General features: G+C 37.9%; 1 protein-coding gene across 1 annotated transcript in view; it reads left to right on the top strand.

Moving 5' to 3' along the window:
- EFHB (EF-hand domain family, member B) overlaps window positions 1–24277 on the top strand; it is a 48945-nt gene extending 24668 nt beyond the window's left edge. The window contains exons 7-14 of the mRNA XM_008583852.1: window positions 5410–5493; window positions 6078–6145; window positions 9661–9815; window positions 18070–18227; window positions 19094–19131; window positions 19706–19912; window positions 21186–21367; window positions 23937–24277. Coding sequence (XP_008582074.1) covers window positions 5410–5493; window positions 6078–6145; window positions 9661–9815; window positions 18070–18227; window positions 19094–19131; window positions 19706–19912; window positions 21186–21367; window positions 23937–24110 — 1066 coding nt within the window. The 3' untranslated portion in view covers window positions 24111–24277. The remainder of the gene's footprint in view (window positions 1–5409; window positions 5494–6077; window positions 6146–9660; window positions 9816–18069; window positions 18228–19093; window positions 19132–19705; window positions 19913–21185; window positions 21368–23936) is intronic.
- The last annotated feature ends 1951 nt before the right edge of the window (window positions 24278–26228 follow it).

The raw sequence follows: 26228 nt of genomic DNA, 5'->3' as shown, positions 1-26228 counted from the left end.
AAAATCCAGATTTTTGTTAGGTTTGAAAAATCAGAAGATTGTAAACATTGATGCCTCCCCCCAAATGATATGTCCATTTCCTAATTCCCAGAACCTATGAATGTTGCTTTATGTGGAAAAAGGATATTTGTAGATGTAACTGAGTTAAGGATTTTGAGATGAAAAGATTTTTCTGGATTATCTGAGTGGGCCCTAAATCCAATGATAAGTATCCTTAGAAGGGCAGAGGGAGATTATCAAAGGAAGAGGAAAAGACATGCAGTAGCCTCTCTCACCTTATCCATGGAGGATATATTCCAAGACCCCCAGCAGATGCCTGAAGCTGCAGATAAAATGAAACCCTATATATACTATGTCTTTTTCTGCACACACACAGCTATGATAAAGTTTAATTTATAAATTAGGCACATTAAGAGATTAACAATAACAACTAATAATAAAATAGAACAATTATAACAATATACTGTAATAAAAGTTAGATGGTTGGTTAGCTCAGTTGGTTAGAGCATGGTGCTGATAACACCAAGGTTCAGGGTGCCAGAGATCCCTGTACCAGGTGCCACCAAAAACCAGAACAAATAAGTTATGTGAATGTTGTTTCTCTCTTTATCTCCCTGCCCCCCACAGATGTTCCTTGATTTACAATGGGGTTACCTCTCAACAAATCCATCATAAAGTCGAAAAATCTTAAGTTGAACCATTGTAATCTGGAACCATCTCTATCTTATTGTACTGTACTCATCCTTCTTCTTGTGATGCTATGAGATGATAAAATGCCTGTATGATAAGAGGAAGTGAGGTGAATGACGTAGGCATTGTGATGTAAATGAAAAATTCCATAAATAAACAATTCGTAAGTTTCAAATTGCATACCATTCTGATTATGGTGATGAAATCTCGCTCTGTCCTACTCCATCCAACTTGGATTGCAGTCACTTAGTAGCCATCTAGGTTATCACATCAATTGTCCCATGATATTCCAGTGCTTGTTCAGTACCCTTATTTTATTTAGTAATGGCCCTAAAGTGCAAGAGGAGTGAAACAGTATTTTTAGATGGTAGTTGACCTTGGGTAACTGAAACCACAGAAAGTGAAGCCTCAAGTGAAACCTCAGGTAAGAATGAACTCCTTTACAGAAGAGAAGGTAATGCGAAAATGGAAGCAGAGATTGGAGTGATGTGGCTCTACACTAAGGAATACCAAGTAATGCCAACAGCTACCAGACATTGGAAGAAGCAAGGAATGGATTCTCCCCTAGAGCCTCTTGAGGAAATGTGGCCTTGCTGAGACCTTGATTTCAGATTTCTGCCTTCCAGAACTGTGAGAGAAGACATTTCTGTTGTTTTAAGCCACCAGTTTGTGGTAATTTGTTATAGCAACAGCAGGAAACCCATACATTGGGCTTGCATTCCTATGTGTCACTGGTAAGGATAGATTTGTTCTGCCCTCTTCCCTTTAAAGGAGACACTGGCCTTCTAGGTTTCCAGAGGCCCCACTCTGCACACAACGTTTGCATTCCCACAGGCATCCAACCTACCTCACTTTTTTGTCTGTTTTGTCCCTGTGATAACAATAGCTCTCAGTTATAGAGGCAAAGTTCCAAGCACTTTGTATATGAGTATTGTTAATTTAATACTACTAAGAGCTCCATGAGGTAGATGTACGATAATTTTTATGCTTCCCATTTTACAGATGAAAAACTTGAGGTACAGAGGGGTTAAACCATTTGCACATGATCATGCAGCTCAGAAGTACAGTGGTAGGAATGACTGTACAGGGGTAGGTGTGGTTGCAGAGGTTGCCTTTAATCACTGCACCAGGTTTCTAGCCACTTGATTTTGTGATCACCTGTTCACTAGACTTGAAATATGATTTCCATTCCTCTTCTATTCCTATATTATATAACTCTCTGATACTTGAATTATTCACAATAATAATGGCAAAACACACACAGAGAAGAAATTCTTTTTTTTTCCTTTATATCTTTTTTTTTTTTTCGTGACCGGCAACGGGATCGCAACCTTCGGTGTTGTGCCCGCACCGTGCTCAACCAGTGAGCGGACCGGTCTCTACATGGGATCCAAACCCTCAGCGGGAGCGCCGCCACGCTCCCAAGGGCCGCACTCTACTGAGTGCGCCACCGGGCCGGCCCAGAGAAGAAATTCTTACAGCATTATAGTAAATCCCTATGTAATGGTTTTTCCTTAGTGTCTAAAGGAAATACTCATATAACAAATATCCGTTAATTTATCATTATTAAAATGGTTAAGCCATACATAAAGGAAAAAATGAAGATATGATTTACTTATTTAAAGACTGCAGAGATTTATAAGTAAATATAATACAGAAATTGATACTTAGAGGGAGATAACAAATGTGGTTTATACATTTTTGAAGCCTTGGAAATATAAACCTGTCAATTTATAAAAGAAATGAAATAAACACATTAACAACAATGTGTTACTCAAGAACAGCCTAAGAGCAGAGCCTTTGGGACATTAACAAGGACATGTTTATCAATGATTTAGGATAGTCATAGAAAAATACACTAAATTTATAAGGAAAAGCAATATACAGGGCATTTTTCTCTGCAAATTGTCTCTACCCCCAAGGGAATATCATTTATGAAACTATGTTTTATTTGATGATACTTTTGTGTTTTGTTTGTTTGTTTGTTTTTGGTGGCTGGCTGGTACAGGGATCCAATCCCTTGACCTTCGTGTTTGTATTTTGAAACTTAATTGGAATATTACTTCTAAAGCAGTACAGAAATTCTTTATTCCATTGGTTTGTTGGGTTTTAAAAACAATTCACTACTTCATTCTTCAGTGTGATTTCTGTTATAAATTTGAAGTCAAGCATTTCAGTCTGCATTTTAGGGCATCTAACTTTATACAGACTATTTAGTACTCTTAACTTTTAAGGGATATATTTCCCCTCTAAAACTTTATCTGTATTCTATTTATGACCTTTGGTTTGAAGAATTAGTTCAAATCATCAATGGTAGGCATGTGTGAGTGCGTGTGCGCTCGTATGTGTGTGCGAGTGAATGAATGAATTCATCGGCACACAAAGAGCTTTATCTGAGTTGGTTAGTGAATGCTGTGAAGTTGTGTAATGACATTGTAGTTATTGATATTCTGACATACATGGCTGCCCACAGATACTTGCTGATTCTCCCACAAGCATAATCCAGGCACTTTTAGACTAAAAAGAATAGGCTCTGTGCCTTACAATCTTTATTTTTATCATCCTGGCGTGTTCCTAATTATGCCCCTTGGAGCTGATTATTAGATTGTCAACTCTGTTTTTTTCAAATTATGGCCCTTAAACTGCCATTGATTTATTCTGACTTTATTCATTCTTTTTTCTCTAACAAATGGGAAAGAAATGAAGAAACAAAAGATGAATTACTTTATATTTCTTCTTTTGTTTCTCCACAGATTGTCACTCTTCTCTAGAAATTTATTCAGCTCAGTATTTCAATGGCAGAAAATACTTTTAAAAGCAAATGGATTTTAAGAACTTAATGTTCATTGTTTTCAGTCTTAGCAAAACAATGGGGAATTTATTAATTTTAATGTTATTAAATAGTAGTGTTGTAATTTTACAGTTTTCAAAAGAAATTTTACTCATTTAATTACAATGGTAGAAGTAACAAAATTATATTACAGAAAATTGGCAAAATAAAATCACCCATAATCCTGTTGCCTTAATTCAACAATCGTTAATGTATTTAAATATATTTCTTTCTAATGTGACTTTCTGTGTAGATTTATGCAGTTTTCACCAGAGTGCAATCCTATTTTATATATTCTGCTTTTTCACTTATCATGAAATATTGCCATGTATTCTTCATAAGCAACATTTATGTTTTATTATTTTTAAATTTTATTTATTTATTATTATTATTTTTTACATTCTAAGATGTTGTTGCAGAGCAGTTGGGGGGAGGGTGAGAATGAGAGAGGGAAGGGGATAGGGTAGGACAAAGAGGAAGAAGGGAGGTGGGGCATGGTCAAGGTCCATGGCACCCCCCTCATTCTGGCAGAGGAGCCCAGGGGGCTTCCAGCAACTGGCTCGGTAGTGGCTGGGCTAGCTGGGGACTTTGGGGGGACATGGCTGGGGCCATTGGCCCCACAACCCTGGAAGCCTGGGGTGCTTCTGGCTCAGTGGTCATCGCTGGGCTGGATGCAGATGTCAGGGGGCATGGTGAACACCCTCGGCCCACCACTACCCCAGCTTGGGAGCCTGGGGTGCTCCGGCAGGCGGCTCCGTGGTCACCATTGGGCTAGATGCTGATGTTCGGGGGGGGGGCATGGCTGAGGCCCTTGGCCCTGCCCACCCCTGCTTGGGAGCCTGGGTGGCTTCTGTGGAGGTCCGGAGAAGCAACATTTAACATGCATGCAGAGTGTATACTTGTTAATGTGACATAATTTAATCACCCTCCATGACTGAACATTTTGATTCTTTTTTCTAGTATAGTCAGTGAAGATATAAACTTGTTTTTTTTTTTGGTTGCTGGCCAGTATGGGGATCCAAACCTATGACCTCGGTGTTATAAGGCTGAACTCTGATCGACTAAGCTAACCAGGCAGTCCCTTTTAAACATTTTTATACATATAACATTTGCACATTTTTAATTGTTATGTGCATTATCTACTTATTATTGGTTCTTAGATGTGCTTAAAAGGGCATGAACATTTTTATGCTTTTGGATTCATATTACCCAATTATTTCCCAAAGGAAAATAGGAATTTGCACTAGCAATGTACAAGTGTTTTACCATACTTTTTGTCAACCTTAGATATTCTCTCTCTCAAAATGTATATATTTGTTTACTAGGTTAGAAGTGGCACTTTATTATTCTTTTATTTTACATTTATTTTATTACTAGAGAATATTATAATTACTCCATATATTTGCTTACTAGGTGTGAGTTATCTGTTTATATCATTTGGTTATTTATTTATTTGATGGTTAATTTTCTTTTCTTTTCTTTTTTTTTTTTGGCAGCTGGCCGCTAAGGGGATCCGAACCCTTGACCTTGGTGTTACAGGCTGGTGCTCTAACCAACTGAGCTAACCAGCCAGCCCTGATGCTTAATTTTCTATTAGCAGTTTTAGGAGTTGCACTTATAATAATGATATTAAAACTTTGTTTTTATTTATAAAACGTCTTTTTAAAATTTGTTTGCTTTATTCTTTAATCAAAATTTGTTTTTATTATAGAGTACAAATGATAGAAAAATGAATACACAAAGCTTTCTTTTTAGCATAGAATTTCTCTTGAAAGTAGATTTGTTCTTTGAAGTCCTAATAATACTATGGTATTTCTTACCACAAGTATATTTGGCAGCCAAGAAGACTTGAGTTATTAGAAATACCTGATAATTTTCTAATTTTGCAGGAAAAGAGGAGCTAAGATTGTATCCAAGAGAGTTGATGATTTCAAAGAAAAGTTTCAACATAAACTTGGAAGAGTTTTAGATCCGTGAGTTAATGATTAACTTCAAATTGGTAGTGTTCTTGCTTCAAATTAAAAAAGTACTCTTCTGGTAAATGTTCATTCGTGTTGTATTGATTCTGTCTATTAAATAAGAAAATCATTCTTTTATTGTTAATCAGCAGAACTCTGTTATCAGCTATAGAACTTGGGGTTCCAGGGAGGTGATGAGTTCTCCAAGATGGAGAGGGCATTTAGAGAAGAGGGAGGGAGAATTTTGCACAAAGCTTTATTTCTGGAATATCAGAAATTTAACTTACTGTGTTAACATCTTCTCTGTCTTCCCTGTCTCTATCTGTCTTGCTTTCTATTTATAGTTTGGTAATTTTGCTTTGAATGTATTTTATTTTGTTTTTTTAAACTGGGCTACTGAAAGGCAGTGAAAGCATTCAGCCATTGTTAATGCAAGTGGAAGATCAGACAAAAGATCTGTTGGGGAACTTTTGTTTGATCTCCGTAGTTTGGCTACAGGAGAAAATATAGGCTACTGAGAACATATGGCAAACATATTTTAAATTCCTGGGATGCCGTGGGGTGGATATTTTAACTAAAGGATTTGTTTTATTTGATAGCATTGAAGAAACAATGAATGTTCCCCCAGACCACACATTTGGAGCTTGTCTCCGTCCTGACGAGTATGGTAAATATACAAACTTTCTCCTTAAAAAACAAACAACAAAATCCTTACAAAGTTATGCAGTTAAGTTCACCATCTCCTTCTTTCAAAACTTCTAATTTTAAAGGCTTAAAATGTTGGTAGTAATGCTAATGAGAAAAATATGAAACACGAGAAAAAAAATTATTTTTCTTATTGTATTTGAAATAGGTACAGTTTAAAGCTTTTGTAATGAATACCTTAATGTAGTTAAGGCTTTGAATTTTATTTAGAATATAAGTATGACCTGCATTAAATAAGCCAAAGTGAAATGAAGCAGCTTTTTTTTTTTTTTTTTTTTTTTTTTTTTTTTTTTTTTCCGTGTCCGGCAACGGATCGCAACCCTCAGTGTTGCCCCCGTACCCGGACTGGGGACCGGCGATGGGATTGAAGCAGCTTTTTAATGAATTCAGATATTGTCCTAGGCCCTTGCAGACTGGCAGTATTGACATCCTCTGCTGCTTTTTAGAAATGCAGAGTCTCAGGCCCCACTCCAGAACTACTGAATTAGAAACTGTGTTTTAACAGTATTCCCAGAATTGTAAACACATTCAAATTTGAGAAAGCCTTCTACTTTAAAACCACATAATTAAGAACTATTATCTCCCCACCAGCCAGCCAGCCAATACATCAATAAATCCGTAACGTGACAGAAGAAACTTACTAGGATTTTGTCTTTATTTCTAAGCAATCTAAACAGCAGATATCCAAAGGGGGGAAAAATATGCTACAGTTTATCAGGATTAAGCTGTGTATTACTGGTTTTCAAAACATGGGCTGTATACTGTCTGCATTAAAGTCATCCAGGGAGTTTATTAAATATTCAGGTTCCTGGGACCCATGCCCAGATATTCTGATTCAGTAGGTTCTTATGAACACTAAGTTTAAGAACCACTACTGAAAATGTTTTAGCTAAAGTCCACTCACTGACAAATAAAATAGTCATGTGCGTATGCAAGACAGTGTTTTGGGGACCATTAATCACCACATTAGGAAATTGTATCTTGGTTCTGTTTTAGATGAGATATTATAGGTTTAATGGGTGCTTGTCCTTCTTAAAGACTCTTACTGTCTTTAGGAGGTGGTAAGGGATGATTAGGAAACCCATCAATTAGCCTGAAAAACAGGAAGGTAATCATGGTAAACTGCCTACTTGAGGGCGAGCTTCAGGCTGGTGGATGCTCTGTCTTGCTGTGTGTTTGATCCTCGGGGTCCAGCACATGGTAAATCTTTCACCAATATTTGTAGCATGAATGGGTGAATTCAACACGCCTGTTATCATTTTGACAATTTGGCAACATTAACAAATTTCTTGATGGTTGACTGACGTTATCTTTTTACGTTGAATCATAAATGAAAAGTCTTATAAAAGAAAAAGGTCACTGACAATAGTTTTAAAAATATGGAAGAACAAGGAGCAGCCTTGGTGCTGTATAGTGTAGCTGTGAAAAGTGACTATTAGTCCTTTCTGAACTTTTTTTAAACCTCATGGATGGATGCAGATTAACTCTTCTCTGGGTTCTGGCCTTTTGTAACTATGATCGGGGTCAACTAATGGCATCTATTCTGTGGAAAGCTCCAGGGTTTGATTGATTCCAGGGAAATACTGGGCCTGAATTTCTCTCTTGCCCTTACTGAGGAAAATAAAAGCAGCTGCACAAGGAATGCCTCATCCCTATGGTCTGGAAATACCGATTATGTTAATATGCCTCGAGGACGAATGCATGGCCTGTGCCTAGTTCCCACAATATACCAGGGCAGAGGCAAAGTAAAGGAGAATCCAGCGCAGATGAACAGTGATGCATCGTGGGAACTGGTTGCAGGCAGAGTACAGTTGAGGAGCCCGCTCAGCTTTTCTGACTGCCATGGTGTGGTAGCTAAGTCATAGTCCTCTCTCTTACGGCCAGAACTCTTGTATTCCCGATTTCAGCTCTTTAGAAATGGCTCTTGAGTCATTGCAAGTGACTTGACACCAGCTTCATAAGTATTCTTTCAGAGCCAAGCCAGAAGAAATTATCAGCATAGGTCTCACCCACCAGCCAGTTAAACCTGGTGGGGTAGTGGTGGGAAAATGATAGAGTTGAAAAATAACCATTCAAGTGATGATCTTTGGATGTTAATGAAGAAGGAAGGCCTCTGAAAATAAAGAAATACTCAACCAAGAGTCACCTCATAGAAGAAGACCTTTATTACACAAATAGCCTCCCGAAGGGTTTATATCTGAGGAAGGGGTGTGGAGGATGAAAAGAGGCCATGCTTATTTGTAAAAATTATCCCTAGCAGGGCCATCCCCTTGCTCACTTGGGAGAGTGTGGTGCTGACAACACCAAGTCAAGGGTTAAGATCCCCTTACTGGTCTTTTTTTAGGAAAAAAAAAAATTATCCTTAGCAGTCTTGAGTTCCACTCCCAGAGCCTCTCTTGTGTCTTCCCACTTTAGGATGGTCTGATGGTAGCTGACCCCATTTCAGACGGCCTTGGTCCGAGGCACTTGCCCTGTCCTTGGAACCAGCATTACTTGTGGGATTCTCACCATACTCAGGATCTATCCTTTGAAACAATACTTTTATCAGCATGTGCCTGATTAGCTCCTGATTTTATAAGAAATAAGCAACTTACAGGTGCTGTGAGTACCGATTAAAACAGACCGTTGACAGAGCGTACCCTTGATTATGCCTTACACAGAATAGGGATAAATATTAGTTGCCTTGAGCTGCTACCAATGTTGCAATTTAAATTAACCCATCCCGAGTATCACAGCCAATTGCAGCAGGACCTTGCTCCAAGAAAGCTGAGAGTTCTGGCAGGAAGCCGGCAGGGTGTAGGCCAGGAGAAAATGAACAGAAGCAGAAGGTCTCCTCTGGTGACATCCACCAAGCCACCACATCTGAAGCAGCATGGTCAACTCTAGTTGAGGGTGTGGGTCAGGGGTCTTAGCTAATGGAGCTGTGGATGGGGCAGGATTCTAGTGCCAGTGGTGGTATAGGGAGAAGCAGGGCTGAGGAATGGGAACTTGGTATACTAAAGGACAACTGGAAACTCATTAGGTGGGAGTAGGGAATTAGAGTCTAATTTTACAAGGGCTCCCAGACGTTTAGTGAATTTGGAGCCACACTGAGTGGCCCCCATCCAGTTTCAGATCCTCAGCATTTCAGATCCTCAACATACGTCTCTCAAAAGGTAGTTGAGTAAGGACTTCACTGTCTTAGGAAAGGGCTTGCCAACTGAGTGGGGCTGATGATGCCCCCACAAAATTTACTTAAAAAAATTTTTTTTCTTGAGCAGAGAAATGACATAAAACAAATATTAATTTTTATCAGTTATTTTATGTACTTTTTATACACAAGGATTTTCTAATGTGCTGTATAATAGTGGCAGAGTTAGATGTGAGGTTTTTATTTTATTCACAGAGATTGCTATTTCTCTCTCTCTTTTTGTTAAGGTGAAAATAATAGTGACAGACTATAAATTCATATAAAAGACTTTTTTCCCTTTTCAATAGGAGTTGGTGATCTTATCCATAATAGACTTCCAGGTGAATACCTTCGAGGCAAGGATAGACAGCGAGCCCTGATTGCAGCAGTTCGACATCACTTGAAGAAAGTTAATTACCAAAACTTTGACACTTTGCTGGCAGCCTTCAGGCATTATGACAAGGTCGGTAGTAGGGCGAAGCTTTTTTGGTATATGTATGGACATACAGATCCCAGCAGGTTGGTTTATGTCACGGATTAGCAAACTATGGCCTGTAGGCCAAATGCAGCCTACCACTTGTTTGCGTAAGTAAAGTTTAACTTGAAAACAACTGTGCCTGTGTTGTTTTAAGTATTGGCTGTGGCTGTTTTTGCACTACAAATGCAGAGTTGAGTAGTAGCAACAGAGACGGTATGGCCTGCAAAACCTAAAATATTTACTATTTGGCCCTTAGCGAGAAGTTTGCTGACCCCTGGTGTAGATTAGTGATTGTCAAAGTGTGGTTCCCCTACCACCATCAGCCTTACTTGGGAACTTGTCAGAAATGCACATTCTAAGGCCCACTGCAGGTCTACTGAATTAGGAACTCTGAGATGGAGCTCTGCAACTTCAACAAGCACTCTAGATGATTCTGATGCACATTCAAGTTTGACAGCCACTATTGTGGATTATTAAACTCCAGTGTGCTGGGCACAAGGGAGAGGGGGCAACACTGTGGATCCCTGGGGAAGACTCAACAATCTATACCTAAGTCTGAATATGTATACACAGTACCTTCAAGCTACATCCATGTCCATGTCAAGCTTAGAATGTCTTTCCCCCAGGGAGCAGTATGTGGTTTCAGTTTTGAGAGTTTCAAGCTACTCTAAATTTTATCCTTTGATAAAGCCAGACAAATCTAGGGCTACATAATTACATCACATCATTTTGGGCCATCACAGAATTGCTTTTAGCAAGCTGCACTGCTTTTAGCTTACATTAAGGAGCACTATAAAAAACTGCTCTTGAAACGTGGCATATGTTACAAGAAAACCCTGTCTTACTGAGGGAAATAACTCCTTCATTTAAGTATCTGGTTTGTTTATATCTCATGGATAGCGTGAGTTTTGTATTGATTGTGCATAACTTTTTGCATTGGCTGCCAGAAAACTCAGAGCCAATTCAACAAAACACATTTAGTTTGTGAACATCATTTCGTAACATACATTTCATGTGATTTTTTATTTCAGGTTTTATCTTATCTTATTTTTATTCTTCTCCTTATTTTCTCTTTGCCCTGATTTTCTCACTTGTTTTTGCCCTAATCGTACCTATTTTTCTGGAAAGTCCCAAAAGCATTTTAGAATGAATCTAATATGAACAAATATAAGGTAACAAATAAACCCGAGGTGATGCAGTGTATTGCAATCTTGATAGGAGAGAAAAAAAAGCAGAATAATTTTAATTTACCTCAAAAGGAAAATGAACATTCTTTTTTTAAAAAAATTATTTTATTTTATTTTTGGCCACAAAACAAGTCTTAATACATTTAAAAAGACTTAGATCATAGAAAATAATCAAAAGTATGTTCTCTGACCATAATAACAGAAGGAAATTTAGAAAATTCACAAATGTGTGGAAATTAATGACACTCTCCAATATAGAAAATGGGTAAAAAGAAAAATCACAGGGAAATAGAGAGTACTTTGAGATAAAAATCAAAGTGCAACATATCAAAATTTTAGGATGCAGGGCTCATGCAGTGCCTAGAGGAAAATTTATACTTATAAACACCTGTATTAGAAATAACAAAAATCTCAAATCAGTAATGTAAACGTCTACCTTAAGAAAATAGAAAAAGAAGAGCACACTAAACCAAAAGCAAATATAAGTAGGAAATAACAAAGATTACAACAGCAATATATGAAATAGGGAATTAAAAACAAAACCAAAAGTTGATTCTTTAAAGAGATCAACAAATTTGCAAACCTTTATCTAGATTGACCAAGAAAAAGAGAGAAGACCGAAATTATCAAAATCAGAAATAAAGGGGAATTGTTATATTGTCATTATAGTTATTTGTAGTAGTAAGATTTAGTTTCTTTGTCTTGCTCATTTGCATTTTTGTTCTACCAGTGGGTTTTGTTCTTTCTTATGTATTAGTGGTAATGATTATCATTTTTACAATTCCAGATGCAGGACTTCCTTGACGATTTCTTGTAGGTCATGCAGTGGTGAACTCCCACAGTTTTTGTTTGTCTGGAAAATACAATATTTTTCCTTCATTTCTGAAGGATAGCCTTGCTGGGTATAGTATTCCTGGCTGGCAGTTTGTTTCTTTTAGTATTTTGAATATATCATCCAATTTTCTTCTGGCCTGTAGAGTTTCTGTTGAGAAGTCTGCTGTTAGTCTGATAGGAGCTCCCTTATGGGTGACTTGATACTTTTCTCTTGATTCTTTTAAGATTCTCTCTTTGTTTTCGAGCTTTGCCAATTTGACTATAATGTGTCTTGGAGAGGATCTTTTTTGGTTGAATCTAATTGGGGATCTTTGAGCTTCCTGGATCTGAAGGTTTGTGTCTCTCCCTATACCTGGGAAGTTTTCCATTATTATTTTGTTGAATAGATTTTCCATGCCTTTTCTTTCTCTTTCCCTTCTAAAATACCCGTGATTCAAATGTTTGTGCACTTAAGGTTGTCTGCTAGCTCTGTTAGATTTTCTTCATTTTTTAAAATTCTTTTTTGGGCCGGCCCCATGGCTCACTCGGGAGAGTGTGGCACTGGTAGTGCCGAGGCTGCCAGTTCGGATCCATATAAGGATGGCCAGTGCACTCACTGGTTGCGATCCCCTTACCGATTAAAAGAATAAAATAAAAAATAAAATTCGTTTTTCCTTTTTTTGGTCTCGCTGGGTTTCTTCAAAAAGAGTATCTTCAAGATAAGAAATTCTTTCTTCTGCTCTTCTAGCCTGCTGCTTAAGCTCTCAGTTGTGTTTTTTATTTTGTTGACTGGAAGCTTTCAGTTCCATGACTTCTGCTGCCATTCTTTTTTAAGGTATTAATCTCTTTGTAGATTTCCTCCTTCATATCCTGGATTATTTTTCTTGTTTCATTATGTTATCTGAGTCTTCTCATATCTCAGTGGGTTTCCTTATGATTGTTGCTTGGAATTCCTTTTCAGTCCTTTTAAGGGCTTCCTGCTCTATAGGGTCTGGTATTTGAGAATTACTGTATTCTTTTGGTGGTGTCATATTTTCTTGGATTTTAGTATTTCTTGTATCTCTATGTTGATGTCTGGTCATCTGGTAGAGCAGTTGCTTCTTCTACCACTCTGGAGTGGGCTTTGAGGAGAAAGATGTCCTCTTCTTTTTCCAGTCTCTACTGGTGACCCTCCTTGTGTCAGTGCAGTCCAGTATTTGGTGGGCTGCATGCACAGTGGCTGTGGCTACTGCTGTGAGGGGGGAGCCTCTTTTGTGGCAGCCATGGCTGTGCCAGTGACCGTGGTGGGCCACTTGTGTGAAAATGGTGTGTTTGGCATGCTCTCTTGCCTCCTTCCAGTGAAGGGTGCTGCCCTCATCTCCTGCCTAGGTCCTTGGGCATTGCTCTCTTGCCTGCTTACTGGCAGAGGGGATGGCTGCCCTCAGCTCCTGCCTAGGACCTTGAGCATTGCCGAAAAGAGGAATGCTCTTATCTCTCCTTCAATGTTGAGTACAGTTTTGGAAAAGTTACAGTTCCCTTTTTTTATATTTAAAAAAAACTTAAAAGAAATCTTGATCACTCTCCAGTTAATTCATAGTAAGCCGAGTCACTTTATTTATTTATTTATTTTAGTTAGGGGTCTGCATACCTGTGCAGTAGTGAATAAAAAGTTGGTTAAATATCTTGTTTAAATTATGTAGGGGTCTTACATAATTAGTACAATACCTACAAACCAGTATTTTCAAATACCTACAAACCAGTACTCAGCTATGTTTCCCATAAAGTGTATTTAAAGAAAAGGTAAACATTTGACTGTCTTTTAATAGAGACCACTTGTTATTTACAGATAATTTCAAAACGATTCTTCAGAATTAAAATATGAAAGCTAAAATAAGCACATTTAAAACTTTACTCAAATCTAGGTATCATGCAAAGATGAAATTGGGGGAAATTTACATAGTAGTGATGTGAAACATAGTGTTCTGTTTTTAAAAATTTTTCATTTTATAAAATATGAAAGCTAAAATAAGCACATTTAAAACTTTACTCAAATCTAGGTATCATGCAAAGATGAAATTGGGGAAATTTACATAGTAGTGATGTGAAACATAGTGTTCTGTTTTTAAAAATTTTTCATTTTAAATGTAACTATACGAAAGATGATCATATTAATAGCTGTTGATTATCTGGGTAAACCACCAGGCACACTCCTTATGATAAAATTAGATTAAGTAGGGAAGAAATTACTGAGAATTATTTAATGCTGATATACCTCTGAATGTAGTGTTCAGTGTCCTTAAGGAGCTTTTTTTCCAAGAAGGTAATAAAATGTGGGTCTAGTACAGCTGTAGGATAATTTTTGATTATTTGAATCTTATATTGTTGGATGCCCAGATTTAATTTAATAAAAAATAAATAAATAAAACCTAATAAAAACCTAATAAAAATAAATAAATAAAACCTATGATTTCCTAAATGAATCTTCTTGGCTTATAAAATTAATTGTATTATTTATTGAAAACTCATAATATATCAAGCATTATTTAAGATAATGTGTAGACCTTCCACTTAAGGAACTTAAAATCTAGAGGAGGAGTTAACCATTAATTAGAGTAGCAGTGGTATGCTAGAGATGGCTTGAGAGAGCATGCTGTTAAATTTTCAGGTAGCTCACAGACCAGTTGACATCATAATGATTGCTAGAAATTGACCATGATGAGAAAGTAACATGGAAAGTAACAACTGCTACAAATCAGGGCTTCCTTCCATCAAACACCAGTTGGTAAACATTTAATAGTAGTGTGAGGGCCAAATGCTGTGATAAACTTGGAGTTGCAGCCGGGTATTTTGGATCTTAGCTGTCATAGACTATGTTGACTATTATGACGGATGTTCTTAGAAATGCAGGTTAGCTGATGATTTTTTCTTTTAATTGTCTAATTAAGCATGTGTAGAACTCAGTAATTTGTGTTCACTTGAGGAGTCAGACTGAAAATGGTCCAGAAAGCAAAACACATGACTCAGATTAATTTCATGGGCCATACTGTTGTGATTGGAGCCAGCTAATTAGACTGGAATAGCAATTCCATAACTTGAAAAAGTGTCAGATTGGTGAGGCACCACCAGTATCTTTGAGGGAGGGTCACAGCTTCAATGTAGTCCATCTTCCTGAAGCATGGGACAATCCCTGTGTGTGGTGTGTCCTCCTTCATCATGAGGCAGATGGACCAGCTTTTGGCAGGAGTCACAAGTTTGGCATGCAGTGGTAGCCTCTGCATTAGAAACAGAGCCTTTACTTTGTGCCCTGTGTATAATGGTGGGTGTGTTGCCATGTCTGATGGCAATGGTGGCAATCTGGATGGTTCAGGTTTGATTAGTGGCTTGATTCCAATAACTCCCATCAGAGAATAGACCCTTATTGTGGAGAGCTACATTAATTACCCAGGTGACTCAATCAGCAGCCATGATTTGTTTCCATAGCTTGCAAACCTAAAAATGGGTATCTTTAATCCACTAATCTGTAGTTTTTCAAGTGGCAAACCAAACAGATAGACCATTGGCAGCAGCTCAACATTTAGTAAAAATATAACAGGAGAGTTTATCAAGGGGAGCCTTGGCCAGAGCCATAAGAATGGCCTTTACTTCTGGTCACTGAGAAAGTGACAACATCTATTTTTGTTTCTTCACATCTTGCATTGAATTTGAAAGCCACAATATCCCAGGGAAGACTACCAGGTTTCAGCTTAGCCAAATAATCAGTGAACAAGGCCCAGGCATTTAGCGGAGCCTCTGTGATTTGAGGGTCCACTTGAGCCAGCGGCTTTGCTTTATGTGGCAGAGTGGGGAGTAGAATTTTTCCCTGAAGTATTGCTACCCATTTTGATGTAAAGCTGAAATGTTACTGGGGTCAGGCTGACTGCATTCTCGAATATATCATTTCCTATTGACAAATGAAGCTTGTTGGGTCCTTCCCATCTTGTGAGTCATTGAGTCCAAGTTGGCCCACCTTAAAATGATTATCAGGCTGGAGAGTCACAAGGCCTCCATGGGCTAAGTGTCCACTTTCAACAAGAGCTCAGCAACAGGCTATGAGCTGCTTTTCAAAAGGTGTCTACCTGGTAACCGTGTTAGGGAGGCAGTGAGTCCTAAACCTCAAGCTGTACCTCCAAGTGGAGATTGCCTCTCTTTTCCAGACACTCTGGCAAAATCGCCAGTCATAGAGACTTGCAGGTAAGAGGGGCCATTAGGGCTTTTTGAGGCCCTGAAGGAACTAGCAATTCTCTACATATGGCTTCTCTTAATCAGGATAATCCCTTCTGGCACTTATGAGTATTCAACAATACAGGCATGGAAAGCATCAAAATCAATTGCACATTCAGCTGTGGAAGATACAGCAATAAGAGCTTTTGTTCTTCCCTGCAAACCCTGCCCAAACCCCACTAGCTGAATCCAGACATCCCCCCTTTTCCTCCTGCAGGACTGATTATAATGGTGACTTTGGCACTGTATCCAAAGCCATAAAAATTTGAGTCCCCACCCCCCTGAAGTTCCACAGCATACTTAGACAGATGCATGTGGCCTTTGACCCCCCTTGGGAACAGGGAGACCTTGATCCCACTCCTAATCATCTTCCTCCTTAAAGCGGTTGAGGTCAGAGTAGGGGGCAGGGAGGAATCAAGGATGTAGAGGGAGAGAGAGGCTCTTCCAGAAAGTAAGAAACATTTACTTTGAGTTTTGAGTGGTATGGTGATAGCTTGCAGCTTAATGAAACAGACCACCAATGTTTTCTGCCCATACAAAGCCCTATATTAGGCAGCAAAATCATCATTATTCACAGCATCTATTTCAGTTTTGAGGACCTATTGATTCAATAGCCACACCCCACATTGCTTTTCAGCTAGAGAGGTGGGGTTCACATTTTTGGTCAACTTGGGCTTGCAACAGAGAATTTTATAAAGAAGTCTACCTTAACCCAGGGCATTCACATCTCCATTGTCAAGGTAATATAGTTTAAGTTCTCATTCTGTTTTAAAATAAGGGTTAGGGAAGTTTTCCAGGGCTTTGGGTATGACTGCAAGAATTTATCTAGAATTCTATGTTATCTGTCCTAAGTGGATCATTGTGCAATATATGCATGTGTTGAAACAATACGCTGTACCCTACAAATGTGTACTAGTAAAATAAATTTTAAGAAAGAATTTGTCTAGAATTCATTGGGCCAATTACATCAGGGGATCACCTCTATCAGCATTGTAAATTCAATCCTGGGCAGTAATAACCCGAATACTACTTAATCATTTATGGCTTCTCTTGGGAGTTTTTCCCTGTCAGGGAAATTTCTGTGAGGGGGGCCAAAGCTCCCTTATAGCAGCCAGGATCCACTGCCAAAAAAAAAAAAAAAAAAAATAGAGAGAGAAAAGAAAAACAGCCTCAGATTTTTACCATCATCTCTGAATGGATTTAAGGTCTGCTTGATAGACTACAGGAAGGACTGAGTGATAAGATGTTCCAGCTACTGCCATCCTTCCTTAACAATCAGTACATGCTCTGCATCCTCATTTCCCATGTGAATCAACCAAAGTTTCTGCTTACAGCCCTCATAAGTTTCCCTCCCTTCACATCCAGTGTTGGTATTTCTGTCTTTAACTGTTGCCTGAAGGGAGGTGAGACTTTCCCCCTCCTGCCCTACCAGGGTGAATCTTAGTGCTAACTGTTACAATGGGGCTGATCACCAGATTGGTAGCATGCCCATCCTGCCCATAGGAGTGTTACCAAAACCAGGCAACTGTCTTTGAATCTGCCTCTCTGAACTTGGCCTGCAGCAACCTGCCCAGTTTCTTCTCATTAAAAGGCAGTGATATGAAGGACCACTTACTGCCCAGTTGAAACACAGAAGGTGTTAAAAACACAACACTGGTCAAATGAAATGTCACGTGCATATCATGGTTATACCTGCTCTACTGCAGTGTAAACAGCAAATTTAAAGAAAATGATTAAAGTAGAGTGACCCTTAAAGATTCTGAGCCACACCCTGTGCCAGCCAGGGTTTGAAATTACCATGTATGCGTATTAGGTTGACACAATGAGAGTCAATGTCAGTGTCACTTAATACTTGACTCCTCTTATGTGAAAATTGAGACAAATTTTTTGAATTTATGTGATAGAGCTATTTCCTTTTTCTTCAAGTAAATAACAGATGTTGGCTACTCTGCTTTTGAAGATAATGCTCATTTCATATTTTTTTGCTTCATATCTAACAGAAGGGAGATGGGGTGATAGATAAAGCTGAGCTGCAGGAAGCTTGTGACCAGGCCAACTTGCATTTAGATGAGAAGCTCCTGGACCAGCTATTTGACTACTGTGATGTGGATAATGATGGCCTCATTAACTACCTAGAATTTGCAAATTTTCTTACACTGTATCCAAAGCCATAAAAATTTGAGTCCCCACCCCCCTGAAGTTCCACAGCATACTTAGACAGATGCATGTGGCCTTTGACCCCCCTTGGGAACAGGGAGACCTTGATCCCACTCCTAATCATCTTCCTCCTTAAAGCGGTTGAGGTCAGAGTAGGGGGCAGGGAGGAATCAAGGATGTAGAGGGAGAGAGAGGCTCTTCCAGAAAGTAAGAAACATTTACTTTGAGTTTTGAGTGGTATGGTGATAGCTTGCAGCTTAATGAAACAGACCACCAATGTTTTCTGCCCATACAAAGCCCTATATTAGGCAGCAAAATCATCATTATTCACAGCATCTATTTCAGTTTTGAGGACCTATTGATTCAATAGCCACACCCCACATTGCTTTTCAGCTAGAGAGGTGGGGTTCACATTTTTGGTCAACTTGGGCTTGCAACAGAGAATTTTATAAAGAAGTCTACCTTAACCCAGGGCATTCACATCTCCATTGTCAAGGTAATATAGTTTAAGTTCTCATTCTGTTTTAAAATAAGGGTTAGGGAAGTTTTCCAGGGCTTTGGGTATGACTGCAAGAATTTATCTAGAATTCTATGTTATCTGTCCTAAGTGGATCATTGTGCAATATATGCATGTGTTGAAACAATACGCTGTACCCTACAAATGTGTACTAGTAAAATAAATTTTAAGAAAGAATTTGTCTAGAATTCATTGGGCCAATTACATCAGGGGATCACCTCTATCAGCATTGTAAATTCAATCCTGGGCAGTAATAACCCGAATACTACTTAATCATTTATGGCTTCTCTTGGGAGTTTTTCCCTGTCAGGGAAATTTCTGTGGGGGGGGCCAAAGCTCCCTTATAGCAGCCAGGATCCCCTGCCAAAAAAAAAAAAAAAAAAAGTAGAGAGAGAAAAGAAAAACAGCCTCAGATTTTTACCATCATCTCTGAATGGATTTAAGGTCTGCTTGATAGACTACAGGAAGGACTGAGTGATAAGATGTTCCAGCTACTGCCATCCTTCCTTAACAATCAGTACATGCTCTGCATCCTCATTTCCCATGTGAATCAACCAAAGTTGATTAAAAATAGATGAAATAAAATAACATTTACATTTGGTCTCTCAGTTTTTGAAAGCTTTATTCCAGAATAAAGTGGCAAAAGGAAATTTAGGACATGCTTGGATTTCCAATTAAAAATAGATGAAATAAAATAACATTTACATTTGGTCTCTCAGCTTTTGAAAGCTTTATTCCAGAATAAAGTGGCAAAAGGAAATTTAGGACATGCTTGGATTTCCTGGTATATGACATTGGCCTGAGCTTTCTATTCTGCAGTGGGGTGTTGGCATTAGCGACGGAGGGTTGAGCCAGCTCAGTTTCCACTAGCAAGAAGAGGCTAAATGGGAGAACTCATCTTGTTGCAGAGCAACAAGCAGCCAATAGTACAGTCTTTCTGTACTTTTTTTCCTTTCCTTTTTTTCTTAAAGGTAGAAAACCTACTGAAGCTAATGTTGAGGAATCTGAACCAACTCTCCTGATAAAGCCCGAAGATATTGTCTTAAAAGAACCAGGGAGCTCGGAAAAGACTCTCCGGACACTTCTGAGACCAAGCGATAAAGTTTCTGACAACTATAAGACAACTTCTTCTGAGATCAATGCAGTTGTAGGATCAGTTCCTTCTGTTTGTGAGTATGTCACATTATTTGTCAAGTTTTAAAAGGATCAGTGAACATGGAGGTGAAGTGTCTTTTGTCTGTCCTTGCATTGTCCTCGGCCTCTCTCTACATTAGACTGTAAGTGTCTCAGAGCCTTAGACCTTTCATTTAATTCTGTGTTCTAAGCACCTAGGGGGTCTCACTTATAAATGTTGGCTGAACTGAATTATTCCTAATGATGACCCAAGTAAAATGATTCTTTATATATTAGTGAATTGAAACCATCATAGATCAGAACATTGAATGTCACACAATGTAGTAATTCAGACTTCCCCAAGTATTAGCAGAATTTTAAACCATATGATTCTTAGCTCAATAAGTATCTGTCTTCAAATACTTAAAGAGCTTTTACAAAACATTTTTCTACATATTCATTCCCCATGCATTAGTTTGCTAGGGCTGCTGTAACAAAGTACTGCAGACAAAATTTTATTTTACTGTCTCACAGTTCTGGAGGCTTGAAGTCTGAGATCAAGGTGTTGGCAGGGGTGGTTCCTCCTGCAGGTCGTGAAGGAGAATCTGTCCATGCTTCTCCTCTAGATTCTGATGGTTTGCTGGTAATATTTGGCATTCCCTATCTCTGCCTTCATCTTTACATGGCATTCTGCCCGTGTGAATGTCTGTGTTCAAATTTCCCCTTTTTATAAGGACTTTGGTCATATTGGATTAGGGGCCCACTGTACTCTAGTATGATTTCTACTTAATTCATTGAATCTGAAATGACCATATTTTACACTCTGATGTATTGGGAGTTAGTACTTCAACACACGAGTTTTGGGAAAATACAATTCAACCCATAACAATCATATCTCCATATCAAGTCGAGATCAATTCCTTGGACTAAGGACATGGTTCAGGATTTACATATTTTTCAGGATTTTTTAGACATGCCACACATTCTAGTGTGATAAAATCTTGCTACTCGCTTTAGAATGGTGCTCTCCAGTGGAAATATAATCAAAGTCATCTATGCATTTAAGAATTTTCTAGTACATTAAAAAAACAGGTGAAATTAAATTTAATAGTGTATATATATCCAAAATGTTATCATTTCGACAATTGATATATAATTACTTAATATTTTACTTTTTTTGTACTTAAATCTTTGGATTTTACACTTACAGCATGTTACAATTCAGACGAGCCACAATTCAAGTGCTCAGTAGCCACATGTGGCTGGTGGGTACTGCATTATACAGCTTTGTCTTAGAATGTCTGTTTTTCTCCCTTATCTATGACCTAGGTTATCCTATCTATGGCGTTCCAACCATCCGATCTGATATTCCTGCCCCCCGAATTCGTCGCATCAGTGATAGAACTAGTTATGGTGAAGAAGGCAATGCTTATTCATTATTACATCCTACCATCTTCGCCCAGAAAGGAGTGTCTGAAAGAGACTTCTTCAAGACCAGATCAAAAGAAGAGGTATAGCATATTATTTCAAAAGTCACTTCAACCTTATATAAACACACAAAGATGGAAATGTTTACTTATCAATGACTACTATTTTAGATTTTTCAAAACTTGAGCTTTTATATTACAGAGGTCTACAGGATCCCCAAATACAGGATTCTTGATGAATGTCCAACTTGATTGTGACACTCTGGTACAATTCTCGAAGTAGACATTACTCTGTGACCAGAAGCATTTTACTTATGTCCTGTATCCACTATGGCCCAAAGTATTAAAAAGAAAAATATTTTTCTAAAACATTCAATACTACTCTCACTTGAGAAAGGAAAAAAAGGAACAATATCTTCCTTGTGTGAGTGAGAATCCATATGGCCTTGGGCCTCCAGAACCAACGAGCAAGCACGAGGAGGGCCACCCTGCCACGCTTCTTGTCCACTGCTGTCACATGTCTCAGATTATTCATGACAAGCATTGGTTTAAAATAGTTTGTCCCATGGCCATACCATATGTCAGGCCACGTATCTTGTTTTGTTTGTTTGTTTTGATTCAGGAAACATTGTCCTGTATCCCAGGTGATCCCTTCGTAGATGGGTTATAAAGTGGGAGCAACCAGCTAGGTCAGAATAGCTAGTGGGGTGCTGAGGGCACTGCCAATGATAGCAGTGCTCGGTTAGAGCAGCCCATCTACATCTGTACCCACGGAAAGCAGGGTCTAATCCAGGGAGCAACTGCTTCTTCAGAACCTTCACATCCAGAGCTAGAAATGATAGGAAGAAACTTATGATGCTCTCTGGGACTTTAGATGAAGGGCTGACCACTTGAAAACTTACTGAATAATAACTTAATTAATGACAGATTCATTTCAGCAATTCATTCCTGCTAAGGTAGGGGAGAGAGGAAGGAGAAGCTCAGAGGATGATGCCTACAGACTCGGCCCCAAAGGAGGAACCCAGGATCCTCCCTGGGGATCAAAGAAGAGACACACAGACTATGTTTTTAATTCCATCAATCACTCTAAAGCGTCTGTGAAATAGAACTTCAGGGTTGCCAAAAGAAACAAAAATTTCCTGCTTGTTTCATGATGCCTAAAAATTCCTTTAACTAGGAAGTCGTCCTTTACCACCCAATTCTAAATGAAAAGTAAGATTCAAAGTCTTGGTTGGAGTAACAATGTTAACCTGAGAATGGGTGGGTTTCAGTAAAAGTATAGGCTAGTAAATACACTGCTGATAGAATGCTGAACCAGTGGAGGAATGCCTCCTGAGGAGTGGGAAAGGAAGCAGGGGAGGTCTGGGATGCTCAGGACTATTTCAAGAGTTCACTCTGTGGGGATAATTGGATGGGGGGCACAGGGTACAAATGCAATTTGTAGTAAGGGACATGCTGCCAGTATGAATCTGGCCTCCTCATCTCGGGCACGAGGGATAACAATCAGTTCTGTATCTCATGAATATTTATAACCAATAAAAAAATTTTTTTTAAAGTTCACTCTGTGAGGTCATTCTTTACCTACCACTGGGTAGTGACAAATAGTGGCTACGCATAGGGATGTTGAGATGTTTTTGCTGTATAGCTGCAGTCGCTAGCAGCTCTGCCTTTTTGAATTTCAAAATTTTATTTGTATTTGACTACACTGCCAATTTCCCACAAGGGTGCATTATTTCTAGGGAATCTTTTAATTTTTGTTGAGATTCTGTTTAATAGATGTATTCTATTTCTTTGGCTTTCCTGTTTACTGTATAAGCTTTCTTTTCATTTCCCTCTTTATTTTTTTTCTGTAGGCTTCATAGTAAATACTTTTCTCCTTTTAAATTTAGTTTCTTTTTTAAATGTTTTTTTTTTACATCTTTATCCCTTTCCTTATTCTATCCTTTCTTCCCACTACTAGTTCTTACTTTCATTTCTTATATTTTTTACTGGAACATAAGAAGCATGTTTTTTCCATCCCTTCTTCTCTTTTAATAATTATCACTGCAGAGAGATGATTAGTAACCAAAGTTTGCTGGTTTTCAGCTTTTAGTGTGTTTACTTGATCACATATGTACTTTCTCTCTGGCACTTGCATACCCATGACTATAATTAAGGTTTACAACATGCCAGTTAGATACGTTTTATAAATGTTTTCATTTTGAAGAAGAGAAAACTAATAGTTAAGGGGCTTATGTGGCCAATGCAAGATCATGATGACAATAAATGACTCAGATGCAAATCAAATCTAGCAAGTCTTCTACCTTTAATTCTTTTACTCTTTTTAAGTTAATTTTGCTGCCTTTCTTTAAAATAACCAGAAACACAAAGAATTGAAAGTAATTTTATATATTCAGTAGAATAGGTGAACACCATTATATTCATAATAACATAATGATTCCCTAGCCGAAATTAGTGGAATTTTGATATTTTCTGATTATATATACACAAACACATACACATACACAAATACACATAAACACACACAAACACACACACACACAACCTTTTCTTGGGATAAATGTCCATAGTCTTAGAAGCTATAAAGATATTTTTAAATACAAATTTTAAAACATATAAATCTTGGTCTGACTTTAAATGCTTTATTTTTTAGATTGCAGAGATATTATGTAACATTGGTGTCAAGCTTTCTGATGAAGAATTTGAAAATGTATGGGATCTTGCATCAAAAAAACATCACAGGGGAGAAGTTTGTGTTGAGAACATCAGAAATGTTCTAGATGAGCTACAGCATGCAGACCGGATCAAGTGTAAAGCAACCATGTGATATTTTTGGAGTTCATTCATTTAAACAAAGGAACTGTTAAATATGTGTTCATCTGAAATGTTCAATCCATTCTGGCTTTAGATATTATGTTAGAATTCAGCAATCACTGCGGTAGGACTCATATGCCTGTACATGTTGCTAATAAATTAGATTTTTGGATTTTAAAATTTATTTTATTGTTTTTTATAAAACATCCAAGAATTTGACAAGTGCTTGAAGAGTTAACCTTCAACCTCACCAAAGGCATAGTTCAGAATATTAGAAGTTTGATAATGCTTAGTAGGCCTAAGAATTCCATCATTTTAGTGGGTTGCCTGAAATTTAAATTCTGGTTTATGATGCCAAGTTGACAAAATTTTGTCTTCAGCATTTTGTTATTCTTCTCTTTAGGTTTCACTATAAAAAGAATTAAGCTTAGCAGGCTTTTAGTCTTTACTAGAATGTGAGGAAAACAAGGAGCAGAATTTAGACAGCAAAAGCTCGAGTTTCAGCAATTACATAATTGCCATTAGTTCTTAATATCTTTCTGTGGCCAGAAAAACACATTGTCCTTGATGTCTCTGAAGAGGACACAGCTGACTATTAGATGTAGCTTTAGACGGTTATTAGTAGCAAATTCTGCTGAGTCATTGCCTCCCTTGTGCCTTGGCTCTTTGATATACAAATTTGATGCCCAGGCCAGGATGGGGTGGGCATAGTGATGATGGGACACCAGGACAGTGTGTTCTTTGCACATGTCAAACAGGTACCAGGTGGGTCGAATCCATGACGGAAGCTTTCTCAGTAATATAACCTAATTGATCAAATGATCAGTAATGTGTATCCTATCTGTATTCCTCTATGATAGACCGTGGCCAATTTATTGTCTATTAGTATGAAAAATACTGTTGAACTTAGATATTGTGGTTAAACTGTGATTGACCGTTACTTAAAAAAAGAATGAGATCTAAAGCTTAAAAAATTGCTCTACTTAATCTTTAGAAAAAACAAAACAAATCAATTTTATAATAGATTTGTTATATAGGTGATTCATGTTAAAAAATTTAACTTTCATATTGAAATAATCTCAGACTTCCAGATTTGCAAAAGTAGTACACAGACTTATACAGTGGTGTGCTAGAACCTGCTGTTTTTAAAAAATCTTTTTTTTTTTACGTTGACAGGTAAAATTGTATGTATTCACCATGTACAACATGATGTTTTGAAGTACATATACATTGTAGAATGACTAAATCTAGCTAATTAACATACGCATTACCTCACATAATTATGGAACCATCTGCTCTTTTAAAAAAAATTTTTTTTTCGGCAGCTGGCCGGTACAGGAATTGAACCCTTGAGCTTGGTATTATCAACACCACACTCTAACTGAGCTAACTGGTCAGCCCTACTGTTCTTAATGGCTCAGGAAAGTCAATTGTGACCATCTCTTCCCAGCACTGCATTCAGTGACCTCACATTGGTAGCTTGAAATCAGCTATATCAGCTATGGTGTGAGTATTTACATTAAGGAAACAAATGCTACAAATTCTGGAATTATTTTCACCCCAGAGAGTCAATTGTTAAAAATTTACCAGCATGTCAATGTATCTTCTATCTATCCATCATCCATTCATTCACCCACCCACACATATGCGCACACACACACACACTAACATGTTACATATTATCTTTTAATTCTATTTTTCCAGGAACTTTTGAAGTATCTTCTATACTTGCAACTGTTTGAGAGTAGGTTGCAGTCACATTACTTCTAAATACTTTGGTGCGTATTTCCTGAAAACAAAGACATCCTATTACACAATTACAGTGCAATTTTCAAAAACAGGAAATTAACATTGCTATGGTATTATTATGTATCTAATCTACAGACCTTATTCAAATTTCTCCAATAATCTTGCTAATGTCAGTTATACTGAAAAACATTTGTTTTTGGTCTAGGTTGGATCCCATCTACAATCACATGCTGCACTTAGTTGTTATGTCTTTTTAGTTTCCATTAATCTGAAATCATTCTTCTATTATTAAGCTTCATGACCCTTGATGTTATTTTTAAGTCAGGCCAATTATTTTGCAGAACAATTTTGTAGAAGTTGTCCATTACCATGAGTTATATTA

This window comes from Galeopterus variegatus, unplaced genomic scaffold (assembly GCF_000696425.1).
Source record: "Galeopterus variegatus unplaced genomic scaffold, G_variegatus-3.0.2 Scaffold3066, whole genome shotgun sequence".
NCBI classification, from domain to species: Eukaryota; Metazoa; Chordata; class Mammalia; order Dermoptera; family Cynocephalidae; genus Galeopterus; species Galeopterus variegatus.
Note: the sequence above shows the minus strand (reverse complement) of the source record. Positions and strands in the feature narration are given on the sequence as shown.